Source organism: Capra hircus, chromosome 7 (genome assembly GCF_001704415.2).
Source record: "Capra hircus breed San Clemente chromosome 7, ASM170441v1, whole genome shotgun sequence".
NCBI classification, from domain to species: Eukaryota; Metazoa; Chordata; class Mammalia; order Artiodactyla; family Bovidae; genus Capra; species Capra hircus.
Genome location: NC_030814.1, coordinates 91,845,760 through 91,866,511, shown reverse-complemented (window position 1 = coordinate 91,866,511; position 20,752 = coordinate 91,845,760). Strand labels below are relative to the sequence as shown.

Sequence of the window (20,752 nt, the reverse complement as noted above, 5' to 3'; positions counted from 1 at the left end):
GACACCTCTGAGGACTGGCGGGAAAATCCTCCAACAAGTGCACAGAAGGCAAGGGGGTGAAAGCCTCACAGCCTTTCCCACCCATGGAAAAGTGAGGAACAAGACATCAAGAGAAAGGTCATCTTGGCCATAATCCCCTCGAGAAGACTCATACCTGTCAGTATTGCTGGATTTTTCTTTTTTCCCCTCCCCTTCTCTTCTCTCAGAGCTTTTCTTCCCAGCAGGTTCATTTATCACCTGGGAAAGAGAATCAGGTAAAAAAGAATCAGTTGGGAGTATTAACTGATTTTGTAACATGGTCACATCCCAGGAAGAAAATGGCCCCTTACTTTTTATCCTGGGAAGAAAATGGCCCCTTACTTTTTCTACTGAGATCATCTTCCCATGGAGCTCTGTTTTGTGCAGGTTGTTGATGCATTTTGTGGCCTCTTCCACTGTGGACATGGTAACGAAGCCGTAGCAGCGTGCTCCAGGACTCCGGGCATTGGTCACAACTTTAGCGCCCACCACCTTGAAGGAAAACACACAAGTACAGCTCAGACACGAAGACCCCACACAGACCCCAACTGTGGTTCCTGCTAGTTCACCCCACTCCTCAGAGACAGTGAGAACAGGTGGAGAACAAGTGGTATGTAAAGGCTGGGGAGGGTGATGCTGTGGCCTGAGTGCTCCTACTCCATCCTGGCTATTTCTCTAGAGAACGAGGATGACAGCAAGGTGGAGAGAGGAGTGAAGCTGAAGGTAGTGTCCTGTCAGAATTCCGTTAATAATGTAAACCTTGAATGGAATGTTTCTGAATATGCAGTCAGTCAGGTGGACAGTGAAGTAGGAAGACACACCTACAGAAGGAGAGGGACACAGGACAGGTTTACAAAGAGCACTCTGGAATGCAGAGCCCACCCTACTCACAAAACAAAATTTAAGGAGATGTTTAAGGTGTTACAGATACATCCTAGATGCTAGATGTACATGATAGATGCAAGTTAACTGGCCCAATCAAGCAGCAAGCTAATGCTGGGGACACCCTTTAATGGCAGAAGGCCCACAGCTCAGAAGAGGTCCCACTGAAGCCAGGAGCAGTGGCACGTATTCGTCTTCATTTTGCCACATGGAGTTTTAGCCCCAAAGGAATGCTTCCAAGGGGCCTGGTGCCCTATTCAAGCTGCAATAAGCCTGCAGTATACCCAAGACACTGCAGGTTCCCGACGGAAACTTCCTTGCAGAGAGCAGATGTCTGCTCTGATGGCCACTGCAGAATCAAGAGATGGGCCCTACGGAGTTACAGAGGCCAGGGTTTCATGAGTGTCTGTAAGAAGCAAGTTTAATTTTAAGTTTTAAGTCAAGTTTAGTTTTCCTTGTTAGTTCCTCAGCATAAACAGCCAAGGCAAACGATGTTGGTTTTCTCCATTATCATTTTTTAATCCTGGGAATGAAGCCGCAAGGCCTGTACTAAGTCTGACTTGTCAAAAACTGATTGAGGTTAGGATGCAGCAGCTTACCTGCAGAAGAGTCCAAGAAGCACTGGAAGGAAAGAGGAGGTGGAAAAAGGAGGAAGGAAAGGCAGCACTCAATATGTATGTGTGTGTGTGTTGGGGGGGCTGGCCACCTGGGCATCATGCCCACCCTTTTCATGCCAAGGGAGAGAGGTAGACAAGCAGGTGTGGCAGAATAGACACAGGCAGAGGTAGCCAGGATGGGGTGAAAACAGGGAGCAAAGACAGCGCTCCTGCAACTCTGTGAGCCCCACGTATGGAAATGAGGCTCCGATGGGACCAGCAACTTGTCCTGGTGTGGCAGAGCTGGGGCCTAAGCCTGACCACAGGGGTAGGGTCCACAGGCCTTGTTCGTAAAATTTCTCTACAGCTTCACAGTGTTCTGTAATCACCACCATCTCAGAAGAATGCAGACTACCTCTGCCCAGAACTCCCCACGCCACAATCTTCCCTCCCTGGATTTAAGGCTGGAAGCCAGAGAAACGGACTCAGGAAACTATCAAATGACTTGGTGGCTTGGGGGCCAGGGAAGCACGAGAAATACAAAGTGGATGTGGGCTCTGTGAACTCCCGCTGGCCTCACATCTCTTTGAGTAGGGGTGGACCCACCACAGGCCTACACACCTGCGAGTTCAAAGAACCGCAAGGTGTTCCAAGTTCTCATTACCAGGGACAAGGATCTGCCACAGAGGCCATACTGCATGAGCTCACAGCCTCCTCCCCTGGTCTTACCTTCCCATATTTGCTGAAAAGATTCTTCAAATCTGCAGCTCTGGTGGTAGAAGAAAGTCCACTAACCCAGAAATTCCTTCCACAACTGCTACGACCTATTTTAAAAGAAAACTGAAAGTGAAGTCGCTCAGTCATCTCCGACTCTTTGCGACCCGTGGACTGTAGCCCACTAAGCTCCTCCGTCCATGGGATTCTCCAGGCAAGAATACTGGAGTGGGTTGCCATTTCCTTCTCCAGGGGATCATCCCGACCCAGGGATCAAACCGACCCAGGGATCAAACCCAGGTCTCCCACATTGTAGGCAGACGCTTTAACCTCTGCACCACCAGGTTCAGGTCAAAAACAAGATGCAGACAAAATCCTGAGTCTTAAGTATCTTAGAGTCATTCTAAATCAGATACTCCCTACTTGCCAGCAGTACAGAGAAGGCTGAGGCTGGAGGCCGGCCTGCTGTCCTGACATGAGTTCTAGAGCTGCCCACGGGCTGGACAGAACTGATGGCAATGTCACTTTCTACGACTGGTCAGGACCCACTGGGCCTGTGGCTGGGGTAGCCATCAGCTACAAGATGGTATCACCCATCTCAGTGAGGTGACTTTGGAACATAAGACAGGAGCTGTCACTGTGGAGTCTGAGATACATCCTCTCCCCAGTTTCTGGCCTTCTTTGAACACCGATTAAGGATGCGTCTGGAGCAGCCAGCAAAACTACTTCTCAATCAGCAAATTAATAAAGGGCTCTGGTGTTGATAAATCTGCATACCAGGGACCCACCAAACCCCAGTATCTGAAAACTCAAAGCATTTTCTCCATCTGCATGTGTCACTGTGTCCAAGAAGTTCACAAATCGGAGGGAAAGTCTGGATGGAGGAGCTGAAAGGACTCTGGCAAAGTCAAGTGTCCAAATCAAATTGAAGTGACAGTTCCGCCCTGCAACCCAGAACCCGCAGAGTGAGGAAGCAGGTGGCTAGAGTGGAGAAAGGCTTTGAGACAGGCTCACAGGCCGGTGAGGTAGAAATGGGTGTGTGATGGCTAGAGCCAACTAGAACCATCGCTCCCGGGGGGTGCCACCCTGCTGACTTACCCTTCTCCTCTTTGGAAAGCTTTTTTGTATCCGAGTCATCTTCGACAGAACTAGAGACAAAAGACAATGTCACTCCAGAAGGAAGAAGCAGAGAGGAAACTAACTCAAAATTATAAAATATGTGCTGAGGTTGCATACCTACCCGAAATTTAGTTCTGAAAAAAATGATACCCCTACAAACGTGTATTGGAAATCTGACCTAACCATAAGATTTCAGACCCACAGGAGTTAATTAATTCTGCTGGGCTAAAGATAATTAGGAAGAATTAAAGAAAACAACCATGATAGGTTGAGAAAAGAAAAAAGATTATGTAATCAGCTTAAAATAAACAAAGAGAAATCAAACATTCTTTAGAGGTAAACTACAATTGCATCAGTCTGGCTGGCCAATTGCAGAAAAACAGCTCATGTGTGTCATTAAACGACCAATGAAAAGGAGATAGCGTCTGGTCTAAAACTGAGAAAAAACAAACCTCATTTTCTGATCAGCGCCCTCACTGGCTGAGGACTCTTTAGGAGCCGGAGGGACTTCATTACAAGCTTCAAAAGCAAACTTCTTCACGTCTTCTTTGCTATCCCCGGGGTCCGGGCTTGAGGCTTCCGGGGGCGCTTCCGCGGCCTCCTCGCTACAGGCTTCCGTGTGCTCTGAGGCTTTACTACTCTGCTCAATTGGCTTCTCTAGCCCTACAGGCTCACAGTCCATCCTCTCGTCATCGCCTGTCTGCTCCACGGGCTCCCTTTTCACTACCGCTAACAGGGTGTCTGCCTTGCTCGACTGAGCGTGTGCTGTTGACTCGTTGGCCAAATCTAAATCACCCTCCTCCGGATGGGCGCTGTCAAAAAGGTCCTCTTCCTCCGCAAGTTTTCTGTCTGGCCCCACGCTACTTGTTTCCTGTGCAAATGGCTGCTCCAGCTCGGAACCTTCTTCTTTTACTGGCTCAGATTTACAAGTTTCCCCCAAAATGTCGAGTATTTTCTCATTTTCTACGGATTTAACAGGAATAGAATGGCACAAGGTTTAATTACCAGGGAAATAAAGCAATCACAAATGCGGAACTGGCACGGCGGCCACACTAACACGAAGAGAACTGCTAGCTACACAGAGATTGGAAAACCCGCGGGTACACACACTTAACACTGGTTACACTACCTGCACTCCGACCGACTATAGAGTAAGCCTCTATGCTACATGGAAGAGAAATGCATCCCAGAGACTTATTTAACCCCCAACACCTTCTGGCTGATTCTTGACAGTCTTCATTCTGTCGGCGTGTATATATGCCTCTTCCAAATTTAGCTTCCAAAGTCCAAGTTGCTTAACTCAATGTATCACCATTCACTGAACAGAGCTCAATTTCCAAATTTCTTTGAATTTCTTTTAACAGAACAGTCCGACATGAAAACCAGAATCTCTTCCATCGGTGCTCTGAGATATTTGTAGTCCAGAAAGTGAACAGTGTTTGTTTGGAATTCTCATGAAGAAACCTTTTCTTCTTCTGGAATCCAGTTATGTCTCAATGCTTTAAAATGTTATCTCCCTACCACTGCCTGCACTGCCTGAATTAAAAACCACAAAATTAACACACTGCCCAATATCACAAGATCTGCTTTGTGGGGTACAGATGTATTGGCTTTTGAGAGGCATCCAAACTCTCTATATCTGTTTCAGTGCCGTGTTCATTTAAAAAGGCATGAGATAGACTCGTCTCACCCAATACGCTTTACAAAATGAGAAATCAGCCACTTTCACAGATCTGGTGATATGGCTGGGTTTCCAATCTCTATGATCCTGGTATGTTCTGGATCGTAAACCTTTAAAACAATGTGTACTACAGTAAGGTAACTTTTTAAAATTAAAGATTCCAAATTAGAGAAGGTGGATAGTTAGAATGACTCTAAACCCTGATGCTAAGTTTTTCATTTAACAGTACCTGGCTCCAAGGACGGTTCTTCAATTTCCTGCAACAAAAAACATAAATAAAATTGTGCCAGATTGATGAAACCTAGAATTTATTCATACCCTCAAGTGTAGTAACTTAAGAAGGGAATTTTTAAAAACACAGACAAGGAGCCTCACAAATGCAACAGGTGGAGGAACCTGCTTTTACCAGGCAAGAGCCTATAGAAGAGCTGCCACCCTACTTCATCCACCTTAGCCCCAGGCCCCACGTCCTAGGCTGATCTCAGGAGGATTGCTGTTCATCATTACTCTCGTTTGCTTCTGCATTTCCCAGCACCTGGCAACAGTATCATGTTTAATGGTGATGAACCCATCACATGCTTGTCTGTCCTTCTAAACTGTCTTATATGCCTAGAGAATAGTGCTTTCATTTTTTCTATATTGAGTTTCTAAAAGAATGCCTGACACATATTAGGAAATCGTTTTTCACATAATTAACATAGCATTTATTTCCAAAAACTCAAATGAGGGAGGGAAAGAAGGCACAGGTGGCTTGACCCCTGTTCTTACTTTGCACAGTGGTCTTACCGTCCCTGCTCACTTGGTCAATCAGAGCCCTACAGTATCACACATGCCTCCTGATCTCTTCCAACCACCCACCACCAGGCTAGCTCCAATTCCTCAACAACCCCCAGGAACCCCTGTGAAGTCACACCATTGCTACTCCTCACCAACTGAGTTTGGTTTTACTACCCCTATTCCACCTCCCTGCTAAACAGGCTCATCTGCACCTCTTTCCAAAGCAGGCCAAGTCCTACACGTGCCTCAGCATTTAGTGCATGGACCACCTCCTCACAGAGAGGCTGCCCAACTACAGGAAGGAATTTTCTCTCAGTGTAGAATGTGGTTCCTGGAACCTACATTCCCTCTGCATAAGTGACAATACTCTGGAACTCTAGCACACATTGCTAAGCACTGTCTAGGTTCCAGGCAGAAATTCCACCTTACATACACATATATTAACCAATCACCACACAGCCCTAGCAGGATGGTTCTATTAGTATCATCCTTCTTTTCCCAGATTAGGAGACAGGCACACTGCGGTTGACAAATTCACTCAAGGACACACAGCAGAGCCAAGATCTGAGCAATGAGTGTGAGAATTGAGTCTGTATCAGTTAGGGCTCTACCTATCGTTTTGTTTACACAGGGAGGGTGGCAACCAACCTTTCTCCTCATGCATCTGAGACAGCACAAGTTACATGCACGTGAATGGTTTGCACAGTCCACTGGGCACTGACCTGCCATTCTTGGGGGCCCTAGGAAACGGGCCATTTTCATAACAGTTTCATTTGTAATCAATTTTTTTTTTTTCCATTTCATGCTGGGAATTAAAGATTCTACACTGAAGGAAACAACCATTTAAGGCAGAATGATTCTCTTAACTTTCCCTAGACGGAAATGTATACATTCCCATTGTCTCTGAGAGGGGCTATGTGTACTGTCCTGATCAGACAATATACACAGGAGTCTCTGAACTGAGGAGACATTCAAGAAAATGACAAGCCCCACTCCTCCTTTCCTTCCTGAGTCAGGTTGTGTCAGCTGAGGAGACATCAACTCTGTAGAGACATCAACCGGGTTTTACCAAGATTTCTTGACATTTGCACCCTCCTTGAGGCTGGCTTCTGGATCACTAATAACACACCTGGCCCCCGCCTGGCAGAAGTGAATGAAGATCTTGTCTGAAAGATAGTTTCCAATTAATCAGCACAGGTGACATTATTTAAACAAAAAACAAGGACTGGAATAAGCTGACTATATTTACATTTCCTCACAAAACTTTCTCCTGGAAATCAGATCCTCAGGTTTATTCCAACAGTTTATACCTACAAAGGCTGACAGAAAAAGTAAAAGGAAACTCAAGATCCACATTTATGCAAACTACACCTGAAAGTCAGTGCACATCTCATTTGTTCTCATCTAACATTTAACTTTCACACAGGTGGCAGTCAAATAGCCAAGATGCTATAGTCATCAAGAGAAATCTTTCTGAGAAGAAGTTTCCAAACGGAGAACCAGAAACCCTGAGAATCCACCTTTCCCAGCTGTGATGTCAGTGTTGGGCCTTCCTCACCCTCCTGCACCTTCATCTGAGCCCCATTCATCTCTCCTGGGGAGGGGTGCCTCCCCTTGCAGTCTCATTTCTCACCTAAGAGTATTTCTGTTGCAGAGGAGGCCCTCCAGGACAGATCCCACAGGCTGTCCTCCTAGCCATCATATTAACAAGAGTCTCCCAAATGGCCTGGGTCTTAGCTGCACGGATCCACAGTGCTGGTGGGGGAGCCAAGATGACAAGCCCTTTTCACTAACACATTTTATTCGGGGAAAGTTGAAAGCAAAGCCCCTTCTTCAGAGGCCAAAAAAGGAAACAGACCTTCCGGTGACTTTTAGTTGGGACTGCCGTATGATATCGGCAGTAGTCTCCAAAAACTGTAGTCTAACCTTTGATTCTAAAATTATTGAGACATACAACTTACCTGTAATACAGTGAAGTCAGGTGATAAAGTGTCTAAACTGTTTATACTTTCTTTGTCTTCTACCTGTAAAACAAACGGAGAACAAAACTCATGACATCAATAATAAGGTAACGTAATAGGACATCTATACAATGAAAAGTTACAGCCATGAAAAGTCACTTAAGGTGACATTCTAAACACAGAGCACGAATCAAAACAGCATTACACTGTGATTCCACCTCAACTGAGAGAAATGTTGTACACAAACATATACCTGCAAATAGTCTAGGAGACCCACTTAATTGGTATCAGTGGGGGTTCTCAAGACACAAGTCAAACAAAGAAAAACAATAGTCTAAGTCAAGCAAAAAAGTACAGCTGGGTAGTACATACGTTCTCCCAGTAGAACGGAACACTAGGGCTGGGGCTGCTCTTCCAGGAACAATGTGTAGAATCACGTTGCAGAGGGTGTTCTTGGACTTCATGGCCAACATGACTTCCCGAAGCCTGGATGCCTCCACTGCTGGGACTGCTGCCCCTGGGGCGGCTAGGGCCCGCGTGGGAATGGCATCTCTGGGACCCCTGCCTCCTAGCATCATCAACTTTTAAACTGAAATGTGGGGACAGGAGCACAGGACTGGCAAAGCCCAGGTGACCCATCACTGCCCCACCTGCAGGGGAAGAATCACTGGTATGCCGAGTTTCTATTCTTAGAGCTGGGCTCTGACCAGTGAGGCAAGGGATTCCTCAACACAGAAAGGGGGTTCATAAAATCATTGTTGTGTGACCCAATAAATTAGACTGTTTGCTATAAAGTCCAGAATGTTAGTTTATTTTGGGAGGGGAGGATATTTTTCAAATATTTTATGAGCATGTACTATTTCACCTTTACATGACTACGACCTTGCACCACTCCTTCCTTCCCCTGACACAATCATCTCAGGACATTCTATGCATGCTCCTAAGAGCGTGGACACACACTCGTGTCAAAGACCATCTCCCCTTCTACCTGATTAACAGCACATTATTCTGGTTCCTGCCTTACTTTTGCATCCTTCTTGGAGATTATCATTTTAGTTCACACAAAGAAGCTTAGTTCACTGATATGGTATACAGGAGTAGTCACTGTATTACTGGAAGTCATAATAAATGTCTTAGTAATAGTAGCAAAAACCCTACTGTGTTTGCTATACACTAGGCACTGCTCTAAACCGAGGTCAAGGGCCAGATAGTAAATATTTTAGGCTTTGTAAGCCAGACAGAGATCAAACTGCCAAGATCTGCTGGATCATGGAAAAAGCAAGTGAGTTCCAGAAAAACATCTACTTCTGCTTTATTGACTATGCCAAAGCCTTTGACTGTGTGGATCACAATAAACTGTGGAAAATTCTGAAAGAGATAGGAATACCAGACCACCTGACCTGCCTCTTGAGAAATCTGTATACAGGTCAGGAAGCAACAGTTAGAACTGGACTTGGAACAACAGACCGGTTCCAAATAGGAAAAGGAGTACGTCAAGGCTGTATATTGTCACCCTGCATATTTAACTTCTATGCAGAGTACATCATGAGAAACACTGGGCTGGATGAAGCACAAGCTGGAATCAAGATTGCCGGGAGAAATATCAATAACCTCAAATATGCAGATGACACCACCCTTATGGCAGAAAGTGAAGAGGAACTAAAAAGCCTCTTGATGAAAGTGAAAGAGGAGAGTGAAAAAGTTGGCTTAAAGCTCAACATTCAGAAAACGAAGATAATGGCATCTGGTCTCATCACTTCATGGGAAATAGATGGGGAAACAGTGGAAACAGTGTCAGATTTTATTTTTGGGGGCTCCAAAATGACTGCAGATGGTGACTGCAGCCATGAAATTAAAAGACACTTACTCCTCGGAAGAAAAGTTATGACCAACCTAGATAGCATATTCAAAGGCAGAGACATTACTTTGCCAACAAAGGTCCGTAGAGTCAAGGCTATGGTTTTTCCAGTGGTCATGTATGGATGTGAGCGTTGGACTATGAAGAAAGCTGAGCGTCAAAGAATTGATGCTTTTGAACTGTGGTGTTGGAGAAGACTCTTGAGAGTCCCTTGGTCTCCAAGGAGATCCAACCAGTCCATTCTGAAGGAAATCAGCCCTGGGATTTCTTTGGAGGGAATGACGCTAAAGCTGAAACTCCAGTACTTTGGCCACCTCATGCGAAGAGTTGACTCTTTGGAAAAGACTGATGCTGGGAGGGACTGGGGGCAGGAGGAGAAGGGGAAGACAGAGGATGAGATGGCTGGATGGCATCACTAACTCGATGGAGGTGAGTCTGAGTGAACTCCAGGAATTAGTGATTGACAGGGAGGCCTGGCGTGCTGCGATTCATGGGGTCGCAAAGAGTCAGACAAGACTGAGCGACTGAACTGAACTGAAGCCAGACAGTCTCTGTCATAACTACTCTACTCTGCTATTGTTCTCAGAAGTCAGCCATAGACAACTGTCACAAATAAGTGTGGCTGTGTTCCAATAACTCTTTGGCCAGCTTGATGACTTCTGCTTTAAGTTACCAATAAACATTCATCTAATCAGACTTCCTCAAACCTATTTTTGCAAATGAAGTTCAGAGAAGTTAAGTGAATTATCCAAGGTCACATAGCAAGTTAAGTGACCAACCTCTAGTCAATGCTGTTACCGCTTAAACAACTGGTTCCACTAAACCATAGATATTTAACCTTTACTGACAGACATTTAGGAGCTTTCAGGCTTTTGTTACTGAATGTATTATTTTCTAATCACAAGGAATAAAACAGCCTTAAAGAAGTAGTCACTAGGAAGGGTTTCACAGTCTCATGTTTTTGGTGTTCCTTCTTAGGAAGCTAGTGACTGAGACTCATCAAAAGATAAACAACTGCATACCCTCCCTATCTGTGTCCAAATAACCTGCACCACCATCCTGCCCCCCCCGCCCCGCCAAAGCCATTCAAAGACGACAACCTGCTACTGTGAAGGGTACTGAGGATCAGTTCCAAAAGAAATGCAAACACATTTCAAGGAATCCGATATGTGGATGGATGGACTAGCGGATCACATGGTCTCGTTCCTCCCCTAGCACTCATGAGACACTCCGTAAAAGAACTGAGGAGGCTATGAAAATGAGGTGCCACCTAGGACCAGCCCTTAGAAATTTCTACAAAGAAGTCTCCTAGTTTCTATTTTTCATTGTCTTTTCTGTCTACCTGAGAAATATTCATCCTCACGGAAATAACATAATCCACTAAATTAAAAGGTCTGACAAATGTGGTGTATCAATTGTATATGTAGCTCAATGCTACACTATTCAAATGGAGAGCAGATACAATTACTCCTCACAAGACACCATTTTTCAATGAAGCAAAGTGTGCTTTTCAAACTCATCTAATTTTTTACATGTGAATGGATGAGTCAAACATGTACTGAAATGGCATTAAAAGAACATAATTCCAAATATAAAGCTTATCATCTGTTAGGCTATTTGAGGAATTATTACACCTAGGATATATCCTGGAGACCCTGCCAAGGTACCTACAGCATGTTCTTGAAGTTGCTCTGGAAGCTCTTGCATCTCCCCCTCTACTAGCTCTCTACTGTCAGACAGGGACTCCTGGAGGTTATCCTCATCTTCCACACAGTCGGCAATGCTCCCATTATCTATCTCTGCTTCATCCAACACACTTATATCCATCATGTCGATGACCTGTAAGTTCTCCAAACTGGTCTCAACATCCTCCTGTGACAAAGAAAAATACTAGCATTAGATGATGGTCATTGGTCCATGCATGGAAGCTGATCACTGACGAGGTTCACATACCTGTCCATCCCCAGAATTTTCCTCTAGCCCATTATCTTCCAAACCCTCTTCTGGTTTGCGGCCTGAAGGAATAATTTATGGCATGAGATCAATGATATGCATTTTCCAGAAGTGACAACTTTCATTTTTATATGCCTTAAGCACTGAAGAAAGATGACAACCTAAAACACCCGTGGCTCTTCTCCATTTACAAACATAGTAATCCCAGAATGGTAGGGCCAATCTACCCCCTAGTAGAAGTTGTTGTTTAGTTGCTAAGTCGTGTCTGACTCTTTAGCACCCCATGGACTACAGCATGCCAGTCTCCCCTGTCCTTCACTGTCTCCTGGAATCTCTTCAAATTCACATCCACTGAGTCAGTGATGCTATCTAACCATCTCATCCTCTGCCACCCTCTTTTCCTCTTCACCTCAATCTTTACCAAATCAGTCATTTCCAATGAGTCGGCTCAGCGCATCAGGTGACCAAAATATTAGAGCTGGCACTGGAACTATTAGAAGTGGTTCTGTTCTTATCAACTGGAAGTTTGAGGAGCTGGAAATGGACTTTTAATAAGGTGGAGGCAACCAGACCTTTTCCAGGCGTGCCCTTCTTGTTAAGTGGCTTTGGTTATGGGGAGAAAAGTATCTCATACAAACGTGCTGCTGTGGGGAATTCTCTGGCACTCCAGTGGTTAGCATTCTGTGCTTTCACTGCCTATTGCTCAGGTTCAAAACCTGGTCAGGGAACTAAGATCCCACAAGCTGCATGGCAAAAAACAAACAAAACCAAAACAAACAAAAAACACACAAAAATTAAAAAAAAGAAAATAACAAAATCACAAAGTGTTGCTTTTTAGTTAAGGAATGTGAAACGTGTTTTCCCAGAGGCAATCACAAAAAAAGAAAACACAGAAAAGCAAAAAGAAAGTAAAAGCCTTTCAGAATTTTACCATCTAGAGTGAGCAGTGGAGCTGTCATACAGTGGGGCATGGATATGTTCCCATACACATACGCTGGTTTTGAAAATGGTACGGCCATTTTATAATCTTTGCACTTAGTATTTTGTGAACAGGTTTCTGTATTCTTTCATAGCATTAGATGGAGATATCATCATTTCCCCTCAAAGTGAAGATCAATTTTTAAGGTCACCAAGTATTTTTCAAGTAATATAAAAGTACTAGACATTAATCCACCTATATTTAATGATTAATCTTAAAGGTACATAGAATGTGTAAAATGTGGCGGGGGGCAGAGAGGGAGTGAAAAAACCCAACCCTAATCATTTATACCATAATTTATACTTGAGAATTTTCTTACACTATATACTTGATTTTTCCATATTCTATATTTCACTCATGTTTTCAGAAATATTTTATTTAGGAACACAGGGAATTGTGACACTAATACTAGTATACAATACATTAGGTGTAAATAGTCTTGGTGCCTGGCTGGGAATCTCAGCACCACTATATAATATTTCTATGGCAAAACGCACCTTAAACTTTCAAAAATATCTGGAACTCAACCCAGTGGTCTTTATAAATATGCTAGGAGGATACACCAGCAACATTTCCATAGACTCGTACCATTCTAGAATAGGCACATTGGCTTTTGCCCAATTCCACTGAGTTAGTAGGAAAAATCTAAGTAGACTACCAGAAACTTGCCACCCTTTCTACTGCCTTTCTCCCCTTCACAAGAAAGGCAGCAGGTTTTCATCAGGCAGATCCAGGTCTCACTACAAGCAGTACACACAGGTACACTGCAGCCTGAAGCCCTTTCAGCGGAGTATTCTCCAGGTAAGAAATGCCCTAACAAGCAGTGTCAAGAGAATGTGCTGTGCTAAGAACATCCAGTCTTCAATATGGAAAGCACACCCCCATCGGGATGCTAACCAACAATCACTATTTAGGAAAGATACCCCGCTTTCCAAAGATGAAAAACAATGTATCTCAATGAATCCAAAATTAATGTGAATGAGAAATATCACTGTGGCAAAAAATAAAGCAACTGTTTTTGGTACTAAGAGAAAAGGCACCCCTCAAATTCTTCCTCCAAAGAGTAAAAAGGCCTCCCACATTCACAATCTCCAAACCACAGGACTGCATGTTTTTTGTCTCCATAACCTTCTCTCAGCCACAACCTTCTCTTCCGCTGGGATTAACCCCCAGTACCCTGTGTGGCTGGCTGGATGTGGGCAGGTAAATATTTTTCAAAATTTGTTTGATTACACAAATATATTCATACATACAACTCAGCAGTGGCCATAAGACTGGAAAAGGTCAGTTTTCATTCCAATCCCAAAGAAAGGCAATGCCAAAGAATGCTCAAACTACCGCACAATTGCACTCATTTCACATGCTAGCAAAGTAATGCTCAAAATTCTCCAAGCCAAGCTTCAGCAATACGTGAACTGTTAACTTCCAGATGTTCAACCTGGTTTTAGAAAAGGCAGAGGAACCAGAAATCAAATTGCCAACATCCGCTGGGTCATTGAAAAAGCAAGAGAGTTCCAGAAAAACATCTATTTCTGCTTTATTGACTATGCCAAAGCCTTTGACCGTGTGGATCACAATCAACTGTGGAAAACTCTAAAAAGAGAGGAATACCAGACCACCTGACCTGCATCTTGAGAAATCTGTATGCAGGTCAGGAAGCAGCAGTTAGAACTGGACATGGAACAGCAGACTGGTTCCAAATAGGAAAAGGAGTACATCAAGGCTGTATATTGTCACCCTGCTTATTTAACTTCTATGCAGAGTACATCATGAGAAACGCTGGACTGCTGACACTGCTTGTTAGGGCATTTCTTACCTGGAGAATACTCCGCTGAAAGGGCTTCAGGCTGCAGTGTACCTGTGTGTACTGCTTGTAGTGAGACCTGGATCTGCCTGATGAAAACCTGCTGCCTTTCTTGTGAAGGGGAGAAAGGCAGTAGAAAGGGTAGCAAGTTTCTGGTAGTCTACTTAGATTTTTCCTACTAACTCAGTGGAATTGGGCAAGAAACACAATTGGGAAGAAACACAAGCTGGAATCAAGATTGTTGGGAGAAATATCAATAACCTCAGATATGCAGATGACACCACCCTTATGGCAGAAAGTGAAGAGGAACTAAAAAGCCTCTTGATGAAAGTGAAAGAGGAGAGTGAAAAAGTTGGCTTCAAGCTCAACATTCAGAAAACGAAAATCATGGCATCCAGTCCCATCACTTCATGGGAAATAGATGGGGAAACAGTGGAAACAGTGTCAGACTTTATTGTTTTGGACTCCAAAATCACTGCAGATGGTGACTGCAGCCATGAAATTAAAAGACGCTTACTCCTTGGAAGAAAAGTTATGACCAACCTAGATAGCATATTCAAAAGCAGAGACATTACTTTGCCAACAAAGGTCTGTCTAGTCAAGGCTATGGTTTTTCCTGTGGTCATGTATGTATGTGAGGGTTGGACTGTGAAGAAGGTTGAGCACCGAAGAATTGATGCTTTTGAACTGTGGTGTTGGAGAAGACTCTTGAGAGTTCCTTGGTCTCCAAGGAGATCCAACCAGTCCATTCTGAAGGAGATCAGCCCTGGGATTTCTTTGGAAAGAATGATGCTAAAGCTGAAACTCCAGTACTTTGGGCACTTCATGCGAAGAGTTGACTCTTTGGAAAAGACTCTGATGCTGGGAGGCATTGGGGGCAGGAGGAGAAGGGGACGACAGAGGATAAGATGGCTGGATGGCATCACTAACTGGATGGACGTGCATCTGAGTGAACTCCGGGAGTTGGTGATGGACAGGGAGGCCTGGCGTGTTGCGATTCATGGGGTCGCAAAGAGTCGGACATGACTGAGTGACTGAATGGAACTGTACTGAATTGAACTCATTAAAAGACTCATACCACTTAATGGTAAATTTTAGTTTACTAATAAAAGACCTACCCTCCTAAATAAATACATGACAAAGTTATTCTTCTTCTCTCCGTTGCACTTCTAAGAGGTAACCATTGATAGCAGTTTGGTGGTCCTTGAAACCATTTTCTTTTAGATTTACACACATACCATTCAAATGGAAATAAACTTGTTATGTATGGAATCATATTGTATATACATTCTGTTACTCAATAAAAGCCTTGGAAAATTGTCTTGCCCTTATACATTGATTCAGCCCCATCATTTATTTCATGCTACAGAGTTCCTTAGTTTAGTCACCTCTGTCCCAAAAGCAGCTTTGTTAATTTACCATTTCCAATGACTTCCCATTTCCTCACCCCCTGGTCAATGTGGGATATTGAGAATTATGTAAATTTTTACCAGTGTAATCGGCAAAAATTATTCTATTTGCTTTCCTTCAAGGAAATCTTTTTTGATCATAGGCCTTGTTTGTTTTCCTTTCATCTGTTACCTGCCTATTCATCATCTGTGTCCCTTCTCTACTGGATTGTCTATTTTCTTTATTAATTTGTAGGAATATTTCATGCTTTCTAGATATTAGCGTATTGCAGTATTTTCTCCCAATTGAATCTATTTATGGTATGTTTTCGGAGAAGGCAATGGCACCCTACTCCAGTACTCTTGTCAGGAAAATCCCATGGATGGAGGAGCCAGGTGGGCTGCAGTCCATGGGGTCACTAAGAGTCGGACATGACTGAGCGACTTCCCTTTCACTTTTCACTTGCATGCATTGGAGAAGGAAATGGCAAACCACTCCAGTGTTCTTGCCTGGAGAATCCCAGGGACAGGGGAGCCTGGTGGGCTGCTGTCTATGGGGTCGCACAGAGTCGGACATGACTGAAGTGATTTAGCAACATGGTATGTTTTATTAAGAAAGACTTAAAACTTTAAGACTTTCAAGTAGCTAAGTTTATTTTTCTTTACAGTTTCTTCTAAAAAAAATTCTGGCTGCACTGCACAGAATATGGCACCCTCCCCACAGACACAATTACAAACTTTTCTATGGAGCAACCCAACCAATACCCTTAAGTCACTTGCACAAACTGTCAGGATGTGCCCCTAGGAGGGAAACAAAAAAAATCACACTTCTGGTGGTATTTCTGACAAAAGAATATAATTTGAACCTAATCATGAGAGGAACCCCCCTCCACAAAACCCTCCAATAAAACCCAAATTGAAAAGCAGGTTTCAAAATAGGTGGTCTGTACTTTTCAAAAAAAAAACAGTACTGTCACAATCACAAAGAAAGTCTTGGGAAGTGCTGCAGATTAAAGGAGATCAAGAAGACATGATAACTGAAGACAATGCAAGACCCTAGTTTTTTTCTTTTGCGTTATGAAGAATATTGTTGGAACAAGTGACCAAATCTAAATAAGACTAGCAAACAGTATTATATCAATATTAATTTCTTGATTTTGATAACTACATATATAGTTATGCAATGTTCTTGTTTTTAGAAAATACTATAGAGTGTAGGGACAAAAGGGCACACGTACTTGTAATTTATTCTCAAGTAGTTCAGCAGAAAAGGAAAACTATATATATTACACTTGTTTTATCCTTTTCTTTCTCCCTCCATCCCTCTCTTCTGTCCTCCCTCTCTCTGTTGAGAAAGAAAAGGTTAAAACAAATGTAAAAATGACATCTGGGGAATCTGGGTGAGGATTTATGAGAATTTCTTGTATTAGTCTTATATCATTTCTAAGCATGAAATTATGTCTCCTAAAAAAAGATATACTGTACATTCATGTTCAAATTCTTTTGTGGATCTACACTTTCATTTATTTTGGCTAATGATAGAGGAGCTGAATAATTTGGGTTGTATTAACATTTTAGATAAATTTTTAATTTTGTATGTGCCAATTTTTCTCCCAAAATAGCTGTATCATTTTACATATTCTACAGCAGTAGGTGGAAGTAGGTATGGAAGTTTGTTTTTCTATATCTTTTAAACAGTTGTTTTCTAGTATTTCAAATCACTTTAATTTTCATTTCTTTGTTAGCTAATGATAAGCAATTTTTGATGTGGTCATTGGCCATTTATTTATATTTTCTTGTGAAGAATCAATTCAAAATTTTGCCAATTATTAAAATGTATTTGATAGTTATTTTCAAAAAAGAAAGAAGAGATACCATGTCAAAAGAAACAAAAACAACCCAATAACCCAGTGGCTTAGTGGTAAAGAATCCACCTGCAATGCAGGAGATGTAAGAGATGTGGGTTTGATCCCTGGGTCAGGAAGACAGCCTGGACATGGCAACCCACTTCAGTAATCCTGCCTGAAGAATCCCAAGAACAGAGGAGCTTGGCAGGCTGCAGTCCACGGGGTCACAAAGAGTCGAACACAAGTGAAGCGACTTAGCATGCATGCTTGCAACACACAATCAGGTAATAGTTTTAAAAACAAACATGCTGACTTTGCTCTTCTAGTTAAATTACTTTGTTGCTAATTACTTTAAAAGAGTCTAAGAGAGCTGAACAAAGTACTGGTGTAAAACTACTTTGGAGGAATGCTGAAATTACCTGAGTTATGCTTTCTAGGCTGCCTGCCAGTGTAGGAGATTGGGGTTTGATCCCTGGGTGGGGAAGATCCCCTGGAGAGGAGAATGGCTACCCACTCCAGTATTCTTGCCTGGGAAATCCCATGGACAGAGAAGCCTGGCCAGCCACAGTCCATGGGGTTGTACTGATCAACTAACACTTCCACTTTTCATGGTTTCCAGGATTCTGATTAAAACAACCAGATTTCAAACAATTTTGAATTTGTTCAAACAGGGCAGGAAAAAAAAAAACACCTCTATTTTCAGCTAAAACCTTAACTGCAAAATATAATTACTCCAAGCTAAGACACCAGACACAAAAGAGTTTGTACTGGAAATTCTGTGGCAGTCCTGTAGTTAGAATTATATGTTCTCACTACTGAGGGCTTGGGTTCAATCCCTGGTCAGGGAACTAAGATTCCCACAAGTGGCATGCCCAACTTTATATTGAATGGTTCTAGATGAAGTTTTAAAACAGGCAAAACTAATCTATGGTCAAAGTAATCACTTTTTTTCCCCCGAGGGACAGGTAGGTAGTATGACTGATTGGGCAAGGGCATATGAAATTTAATAGAAATCCCATATTGGAACTTTTCTGGTGGTCCAGGGGCTAACACGCCACGCTCCCAATGCAAGGTCAGTCGTTGGTCAGATAACTAGATCCTACATGCTGCAACTAAGACCGGTACAGTCAAATAAATAAATTATATATATATTTTTTTAAATCCATATTTTGATCCCTACTTACTTCATTCACATCACATGCAAAAATAAATTCCAAACAAACTCAAAATAAAACAATAAATATTACTCCATAATGTAGACTTTTTAAAAAGCAATTTAAAACAAAGGACAGTCTTTCAATACACAAGAAAAAATCTAGGAGCCTGGACAGCTCCTAAAATAGGAGCCTGGATAGTTCAGTAGGTAGAGTATCAGACTTTTAATCTGAGGGTCCAGGGTTCAAGTCTCTGTTCAGGCGTGCTGTCCTCTACTGTGGGGCTTCCCTGATAGCTCAGTTGGTAAAGAATCCACCTGCAATGCAGGAGAGCCCAGTTCTATTCCTGGGTCGGGAAGATCCACTGGAGAAGGGATAGGCTACCCATTCCAGTATTCTTGTGTTTCGCTTGTGGCTCAGCTGGTAAAGAATCACCTGCAATGAGGGAGACCTGGGCTTGATCCCTGGGTTGGGAAGATGCCCTGGAAAAGGGAAAGGCTACCCACTCCAGTATTCTGGCCTAGAGAATTCCATGGACTGTATGGAGCCGCAAAGAGTTGGACACAACTGAGCAACTTTCATAAAATCCAGAAACCATATATGTTGACTGCATTGCCTGTATTAAAGACTAAAACACCACAAAGTAGTTAAGTCAAATAGCAAACTGGGAAAAAACAATTGTGACATTTTATAGAGAGAAAGCACTATCAAAAGTCAGTAAGACTAACAACCCAGCAGAAAAATGGGCAACAGGCATGAAAAAGCAATTCAGAAAATAAAGGTAGTCGATTATCAGAAACTGTTTAACCTGTGAAGAAATAGAAATAAAAACTTTAGCTGTGGAGAAATTCTTACAATGAGATATTTTTCTTCTATATATGAGGCAACATTAAAATGACATAATATTCAGCATTAAGTGAGAATTTAAAGAAAGAGGCACCCTCTGCCATTCCCTGATGGTGCTGGTTATTAACCAGTACAGCCTGTTGGAGAACTATTTGTTAAGAACTATTTTTAAAATAAAATGCACACATTTTTTGACCCCAAAATTCTACTTCTCTAGTTAACAAAAACATATTCGTTCAGCAGAGGTAATTCTGGTTCACGGCCATGCTGAAAACTGGAACAAATAGTCTAGTAATAAGACTGAGGAACTCAATTGTGGTACAATCATACAAAGAAAGATTATTCACTGTTAAAAAAAAATGAGGTTTTTATTTTCAGCACTACTGAAAATGCCCTTTACAGGCTAAGCAGAAAAAGTAAAGAATACTGTGTACAGTAGAACAATTTTTTAAGGAAAGACAAAGGTACACAGGTGTGTGAACATTCTTCTGTATTTGTTTTTAGGTGACTTTAGACACACAGAAGTCTGGGAAAATATGCCCATAATCTTAATAATGGATTGCCTCCTTTATTTAATGCCTATCTGTGTTCCTGAAAACTTTTAACACAAGGATTTTTTTGTTAGAGAAAAAGAAAGCAAAAAAGGAGCATCACAGCCTCTATTTCTTCCCTGCCCCATAATAGTCTATCTGTTGAATTTTTTCCCCTTAATTTATTTTTAATTGAAGGATAATTACAATATTGTGCTGTCTGTCGATTTTTTAAGTACTCTGCTTTGGAAAAAACACCGACTTGGGCAAATTGAAAAATGCATGATGAACTGTGGACCACACAGTGATTTCATTTCAAAGTGAGGTCACTGACTGCTCTTCTCCCAGAGCTAATACACCACACAACCTGGTTGACACTGGTGCTTGCCTCTCAGACATTTCACATCCAGGTCTTCACCACTGGCCAGGTGAAAGTATTTCATTTTGTTTTGGGGCCTGAGCAACAAAACCTCCAATTACCTAGAGAACTTTCAGGATAGCCCAAATGCCCAGTTTTAGCTGATTCTTTCCTAAAACAGTAATTGGATGTCACTGAATTCAATTAGGAAGTAATTCATGAGCAAATACTAAGTAGGAAAACAAGGAAGACACAGCTTCTGTCCTCAACAACCTGAAATTCAGTCC

At 42.5% G+C, this 20,752-nt stretch overlaps 1 protein-coding gene and 1 non-coding gene across 5 annotated transcripts in view; one reads left to right on the top strand and one right to left on the bottom strand.

The window, feature by feature from the left end:
• The window catches only part of SAFB (scaffold attachment factor B), a 60,834-nt gene that overhangs the window by 36,104 nt on the left and 3,978 nt on the right, over nucleotides 1-20,752 (bottom strand). For 3 of the 4 annotated variants that reach the window (XM_018050900.1, XM_018050902.1, XM_018050901.1), the window contains exons 3-11: nucleotides 11,560-11,621; nucleotides 11,278-11,478; nucleotides 7,749-7,811; nucleotides 5,240-5,267; nucleotides 3,782-4,292; nucleotides 3,309-3,358; nucleotides 2,226-2,320; nucleotides 361-510; nucleotides 155-237 (exon numbers count right to left, since the gene is read on the bottom strand). In XM_018050900.1, the coding sequence (XP_017906389.1) occupies nucleotides 155-237; nucleotides 361-510; nucleotides 2,226-2,320; nucleotides 3,309-3,358; nucleotides 3,782-4,292; nucleotides 5,240-5,267; nucleotides 7,749-7,811; nucleotides 11,278-11,478; nucleotides 11,560-11,621 (1,243 nt within the window). Of the gene's footprint in view, nucleotides 1-154; nucleotides 238-360; nucleotides 511-2,225; nucleotides 2,321-3,308; nucleotides 3,359-3,781; nucleotides 4,293-5,239; nucleotides 5,268-6,435; nucleotides 6,463-7,748; nucleotides 7,812-11,277; nucleotides 11,479-11,559; nucleotides 11,622-20,752 lie in introns of those variants that run through there. The other variant, XM_018050903.1, reaches the window with a different exon arrangement.
• On the top strand, nucleotides 18,923-18,995 carry TRNAK-UUU. The gene has a single exon. It is a non-coding gene; the product is annotated as a tRNA-Lys (tRNA).